The sequence below is a fragment of the Mercenaria mercenaria genome, chromosome 1 (genome assembly GCF_021730395.1).
Source record: "Mercenaria mercenaria strain notata chromosome 1, MADL_Memer_1, whole genome shotgun sequence".
NCBI lineage: Eukaryota > Metazoa > Mollusca > Bivalvia > Venerida > Veneridae > Mercenaria > Mercenaria mercenaria.
In genome coordinates this window covers 82243201-82250451 of record NC_069361.1, presented here as the reverse complement: position 1 = coordinate 82250451, position 7251 = coordinate 82243201, and the positions used below count along the sequence as shown (strand labels likewise).

Genomic DNA, 7251 nt, shown 5'->3' with positions numbered 1-7251 from the left:
AATTTGAAATACGAGGTAACTACACCTGTATTGTATCAAAACATTCACTGGGTTACGTCCCATCCATCAACAAAATTAACAATTTTACTACTTTGCATCCGAGGGATGCAAAATACCAATTAAATTGCTGGGTATAAATAATTGAATTCATCATTCTTTTGCAACCTTAAGATGTATTTTCTATTGAGCGCTATATTACGTGTGATTTTGTCAGCACGTTATTTCAAAATGCAAACGTTTGTTGATTTTAACTTTAAAATATTCTTTCAGGCTATACATACGACTATAATACACTTGCGGACTTTTCCAACCAGCCGTCTTACATCTGTATGAACTAAATAAACTCTGAGATATATAAAGTCTTAAAAACTTATTTGAAAATAGTTAAACCTTTTAATAACACTGTGTAAAAATAATTTTACTTTCACAAATTTAAATATTATAAAATCGATAAGACATTCAAGTGTGAGTATAGCCATAGTTCCACTTTTACTTTAACAATGGTAAAATAAACAAAACATTACAAGACATCTGCAGTCAAAAGTAGTGATTCTACACTTACGTTAAATAGTGTTTCTGACCGTACATGTGATTACATCTAATTAACGAATTAACCAATCTTTAAGGTATCCGATCCACAAATAGGTACCGTTTCGATGCCTGGTGACCCCATGTTTTTAACAATCATTTGAAAGAGTTGTGTCTGCTGAACAAGAATTTGTAAATTAAATGACCATGATAATATGCATAAATCACTACAGCTCTGTTTTTAACTGCGAAATGATAAATCATACACTGTATGAACTGGATTTCTGTTGAAGAATAATTGAATACTATAAAGTGAAAAAATAAAAATACTAAAATACTTTTGTCATGTAATTTATATTTTCTTTTTTTCAGTAGACAATACACTTTCTATTGATACCACAATTATATGAGCTTACCAGACATCAATATTTGATATTTCTAATAGCACTGATATATAGAACTTATTTGTGGACCGGTTACCTTAACATATGCACTTTATGTAATTCCTTATAAATTTATGGTCAACGTAAGTAAAGTCTAATGGTACTTTTTAATTATCTTAGAAAGAAATAGTGGTGCTGTGGTGACTAAACCTGCATTTAGAAAGGAACAGTATAAAATTAAACATATTTTCTGACAATGTTATGATTTTATAATACATATTGATTTCATTACTTAAATAACGAACTCTTCTGGGTGAAAATCTGGTCAGATTTGTCTGAACTATTTGCGCTTCGTTTAACAGCGGCACCTTCTTCTGCATTTTAAGCATTTTTTTGTATCAGAAATCCACACAGTAAAAGATAAACACGTTTTTTTTATACTGATGCCGACAACAGCGAGATCATGCGCTGAAAAATACATACTTTTATGTTTGTGTAAAACATTAATACTTAAGAGATGGGTAGTTTTAACAAGATTTCAAACTGTTAAATTTATATATCAAAATATAAAACGGTTAGAAATTTTAAATGCAATTTTAGCCTAAATTACTTAGCTTAATGTTAACACGTAACTTCACGTTTTGTTAATTTTTACTTTAAATAACAGTTGAAAACAGTCCTCAAGCAGTGTTTTAAAAATTTGACATGACTCATCATTAGATGTTCATTCTCAGTCTGAAATTACAGATTAAGGCAAAACTCGTCGAAGAAGGGTAAGATAATCTGCAATTTGAATAAATATGTGTTCATAATTTTAATTCAAATATATTTGAGTATGATTTTCGTTTTAATCAAACCGAGCCTGCAGCATTTTCGTTTATAGATTTTTTTTTATATAATTGTTCAGAGTCGCTCTATTGACTGGTAAAACGAGAAAGGCATATGTAAGAAGGATAAAACGTTGGTATTTGAGATTTTTATTGTTGTAAATGGTTTTCTGTGGTCAAACATGAGGTCATCATCAGTGGATGTCGGATCAACGACATAAAAGTATTATTGTGGGCCGCCTGGGTATTAATTCGTATGGTTATTTCTATCGCTTGCACACTATTAGACATGGAGAGTGGAACAAAATACTAGCAGTATCTGGATGACTGCACATGATAGTGATACAAATTCAACAAATGTAGGACATTCTGGTGGTTACATATAAGTTTAGGCAATATTGGACGTCTCAGATGGAGAAATATTAGTATTGTTATTCTTTGAGACTTGACGAAAATACGTGACGAAAATATCACATTCATTTCCTTCCAGTCTAATATATTTTGGGACAGAACGACTCGGGAGGCAAGAGTCGCATGCTGGGACAAAATCAAAACTATATAAAAGATTATAGGTAAGGGAAGACTTCTTGGAAGCACAGAGCACTAAAAACACAGCCTCAGAGCCACGCATTTGCAAAGTAGGCTCACAACAACAAAGAGAAGCTGTAACGGAAAAATATTACAGACGGGTTGCTTCAAAAATCTAACAAGTACATATAAATTAATGCCAAATGAAGACAGAGGGGGAGGAAGTGGTAAGAGGAAGAAAGGGGGAGGGGAGGGGGAGGGGCGGTGAAGAGGTTGAAGGAGAAAGTAGAACAAGGATGAATATACAAAGAGTTCCTTAATCACAGTTACACTACAACGTAAAAAAACAAAGACAAATATCAAACAGGGAATGCCGCGCACCAAAAACGCAGACTCCTCAAAACGAAACCCACAGCACGCAGACGCGTGCACCACACACACACACACACACACAGCCAACACATTAGGACAAAACGAACAAACAAAGGAACACACACACACACACACACACACACACAAAACCAACACATCAGGACAAAACGAACAAACGAAGGAACACAGTGGGGCACCGCCTTGGAACGGTCAGTGGCAAAAACACCACTGGGTAGCTTAAACCGGTTTATGGTGCGTACAATAGCACATTTTTGTACAAAATATTCTGGTCGTATTGGAGCAAAGCATAAAAAAACGATTGGTGGCATAAACATAATTTTGTCATACTTTCTATATGTCTCAGCTGTTCAACATCGCAACATATTTGTGCGAGTTCTTCCCAATTTGATTTGTTGGGCATTAAACAATAGTTAAGATTTGATGACACAGAATGAAAGTAGAAAGTTCTAAAATTCAGACATTTCACGAAAAAACTTTGTTTTGATGGGAAAATACCTGTGTATCTGTTTTTAAGACGCCATTTTATATTTCGGACACTTTCGTCTTTTATATATGAAAAATCGATAAATATTTTAGTTACACCAAATAAAATAAAACCAGCTTTGTAACTGTATCGATATAAATCAGAATTGATAACCTTACTTATTACACAGCTTTTAGTTCTTAAAATACTTAATACGAAGACAGTGAAATTAAATTGACTTCTTACCAAAGGATTCAAACCGTAATGGCTTTATCTCACTAAAAATCTTATGAGTATGAAAAACCTAGTTCTTTCAGAAATACTTAGTGTGCGATATTTAACGAGTCCAGTAAAACGTAACTTCCATAAAAAGCTAGTTTTAATGTGGCGGCCGGTGGACATTTGTGAACCTGTACTGATTTCATCAATTTATCGCCTATTCTTAGAAAATACATCAAAACACCTTTTACTGAAAACATCCAGTCTCTAGGTGCCATTCGTATACTAGGTGCATGTGTTGTCTCCTCGGCAATACGCTTTACTGTAAATGATAGAAATTTTGATATAAAGTTTCATTCAGACATTTCTTGAAAGTTCTCTGATGTTATCTATGTACTTACATGACATGCACATAACTGTGGTATACAGTACGTTGGACAAACGAAACGACCTCTTAAAATAAGATTTCTGGAACACCAAATTTCGACAATTTTTATATCATAATTTTCGTAAAACCGGACATTCAGTTAAAGATGTTTCTGTTCAACCTGTCGAACAGTTGAACTATGAAACATGACATCTGGTTTCAAGGTTAAACTTAAATGGATTAAACATCTACAGACACCCTTTCCCTTAGGTTTGAATAATAACATCTATCAAGACGTAAGTATTTCAAAATATTACGGAAATAGAAAAGCGTGGCGACTAACTGTAGAGGTGTCAATAACAAAACATACACTATGCTTAACGAATCTCCAAGATAAACATTTAAGCATTAAATTTTTATAAATATTAAATTAAATTAAGCACCATGTTTAATTTTCCGACCATTAGTTGTACTACATAACTGATCCCGATATTTCTGTTAAGATTATGCCTCCACCTCCGTATTTGATTCTGACTGCTACAATAAAATTGACATATTTGATCCTACATATACGGCCGTCTCAGTGTTTGCATGCGTACCATAGCATCTTATACATTACCCCTATCTCATTTCTGAAACGAGTATCGAAACAACTGTATATGAAACAATTTGCCACGCAGTTAATAAATACACAAGAGCTGATAATATGTATGGCAACAAAACCAGCCATACTTAGAGATGTTGAGGAAGTTAACAGTCCATGAACAAGAAAGATATCTAAAGATATAAATGGTATGTAGCTAATGAAATAGAACACAGTTATCAGGATGAAAATCGTTGTCGTTTTCCTTGACCTGTTTGTTCTGTTAGGTCCGATATTACATTTCTCTGTACGGGCTGGGCTGGTGGTACAATCGGCCGTGTTTTGTCTCGTTGTTTTTGTACTTACACGTAAATTGTCTTGCGGTTTTCCATCTTTGCATGGCTTTATAATGTTTTGCTCATGTGGTATCAAACTTTCTTTAGATCCGTACTCATCTTGTTCTTTAAAAGCATTGTGTGCTCCTTTTGAACATTGGTCAGTCCCATTTACGATGTCTCTAGAGAAATATTTAGCTGCTGCTTTAATTATTAACACATAAAGTCCTGTAAGGATGCATAATGATCCAAAGAATATGGCTGCCATTATAATACGATGATAAAGTTGATATTCCATATATCCATCAACGGTGCCACACATTGTGATAGTAACATTATTCAGTTCTATTGTTTTTGGCTCATTTAGCACTAAAACCGGCCAGGAACATAAACAGGCGGAAATAAGCACAATGACGCATAGCAGTTTAGCGATTCTTCTTTTAATCTGCCATCCAAGCGGGCAGCATATTTTGCGGTACCTGAAAATATAATCTGATGAACTAATTAAATAACCTAGAATGAATATAAGAAATCAATGAAAGTATTCTCGTATGTTAATCAGCCGTACACATTTGGAGTATTGTATTCATTAAACCCTTAAACACTTTGAAAGCGTTAACTATAGTTAACTAGATACACGTATACGAGCACAGGTGAAATTTCAGATACTTATTCCAGACTACAAAAATGGTTTCAGTGTTGTTATACTTTCTGGTCCTTTGGGATCATGGTGTACTTTCATATTTACAAATCATTTTAATAGAACTCCGCTTTAGCCGGTGCTAGGGAAAGTATGGGATGTTGCACATTTGATTATCTCTCAGGAACAGACTCAATCAAACCGGGTCAAAAAGGATCTTTTAAAAGATTTTATTCAGTATCAAAATAACTTACCTATCTGTGGCAACTAACAGTAGCGTGAAAGCAGATGCAGTAAGGATTAAACACATCAAAAAACTTTCGAATCTGCATGTGAAGTCATTCCCGTGTGTCCACAAATTTATGTATACGTAGATTCTCAGAGGGATAAGAAGTGCACACGCAATGATATCCTGAACACTGAGAAAAAGAATATAAATCCCGTGGTTAGAAGGTTTAAGCCGAAAAGTGTACACGAAAAGCACGTGAAGATTGCCAATGAACCCAGTCACCATAAGAAATGAAAGCAAAGCTACAGCTCCAGTTAGACGATCTGCGTTTAAATCATTAAAGTTCTCCATGATCCATTGTATAACAGATCTGCTCGCTAAAATTTGAGATGTGACAACATAAAACGTTGTATAGATATGTAGGTCATAGTAGTCGCTTTGATAGATATTTGCACGCTTTATTTCCGGTAAAATCGGACTAAAATAATCTTAATGATCAATCGGCGGAAAAAGTACTTAGAGTGTAGACTGATAACCGGATCAGCACAGTTTTGTTATAGTTTTATTGTTTGCGGCTACAGAGGTAAAGGTTGAGGAAAGATTTATCTAGGTTATAAATCTTACATATGTATGAAATAATACAAAAGTTCATGCTGTTTTCATAATTTGTGTTGCCGCGCAAGCACGTAGGATTATATTACCTTTAAAACCCCACAAAATTGTTGCTCTGTTTCATGAATGAATAACGTGCAATTAAATACTTGTCCGGGAGTATTCCAGGTAAGTCTATGGTCTACTTCCGCAATTGATATTCTTGTAAAGCCAGACCGTATTGAAATGGTACTGTTATTGAAGCCTAAAAAATAATGCTCAGGTAATGTATATGACGCGAACATGGTTGGGTTATTGCATAATAACCCCTTGGATATGATGCGTGCTTTTTAATGTTCCTGTGATATGCAGGTTCCGTAACCTCATATCTTCTTTCTGAATTCCAGTTTGTTTGGTTTTGCCTATTGTATTCTCGTTAAGGACAAGCCCATTGTTTTAACTTGGGACCATACGCCGCTTTTTATGGAATTACACAAATTAGTATATCATTGGAGGTTATATGTGCACCTCCGTATGAACACACCTGTGAATGTCTCAAAATTGTGTTTGGTACTTGTAACATGTGTAAATGTTGAGTTCTGCTCAACCCGAGGCTAGAGGGCGTGGGCGGTAGCATGCATTACCACTACTGTCCAAGACCAGGCTAAATCAAACCGAGCCTGCAACATTTTCATTCTTTTTGTCGTGTTGAGCGACCTGTGGAGTTTCCACGTTTCCTATTTTAAATCACATAATATATTTTTGGCAAATTTACATCCTACATTAAGCCAAACAATAACAGAAAGCCAAGTTCAAAGAATGTAGTCACCAACACAGCACCTTATATGGAAATAGGGGTCGACTGGGCGCATGTATATATCAATACAAAGGAAGCAGTAATATAAAGCGTCTTACAGCCGATAATAAGAAGCAGATTAAAAAAAATTAAATCGTACTTGGACTGATGTTACTATTTCTTATGGTCCTTTTGGATCATGGAGTCTTTTCATTTTTTTCGATATAGTAGAGGCCCATTTAAGGAGATGCTAGGGGCGAGAATGTTGTTCATTGTTTTTATCAACAATTACAAAAGCAGCATTTACGTGCCATATGGAGCCCGTAAAAGGTCTCAGCAATGCTATTATTTCTGGTTCCTTTAGGTTAT

General features: G+C 34.8%; 1 protein-coding gene across 1 annotated transcript; it reads right to left on the bottom strand.

Annotated features, from left to right (window-relative positions):
* Window positions 1–1876: 1876 nt before the first annotated feature.
* LOC123545428 (trace amine-associated receptor 3-like) lies at window positions 1877–5952 on the bottom strand. Its single transcript, XM_045331747.2, has 2 exons — window positions 5521–5952; window positions 1877–5105 (listed from the first exon to the last, which is right to left on the bottom strand). The coding sequence occupies exons 1-2, from the start codon at window positions 5844–5846 to the stop codon at window positions 4289–4291; spliced, it is 1143 nt and encodes a 380-aa protein (XP_045187682.2). The 5' UTR covers window positions 5847–5952; the 3' UTR covers window positions 1877–4288.
* Between the last annotated feature and the right edge of the window lie 1299 nt (window positions 5953–7251).

Coding starts and splice junctions, on each gene's coding strand:
- LOC123545428 (XM_045331747.2), bottom strand. CDS start 5,846: ATGGAGAACTTTAATGATTTAAACGCAGATCGTCTAACTGGAGCTGTA. Junction 5,106..5,520: donor CTGTTAGTTGCCACAGATAG/GTAAGTTATTTT, acceptor TTATATTTTCAG/GTACCGCAAAATATGCTGCC.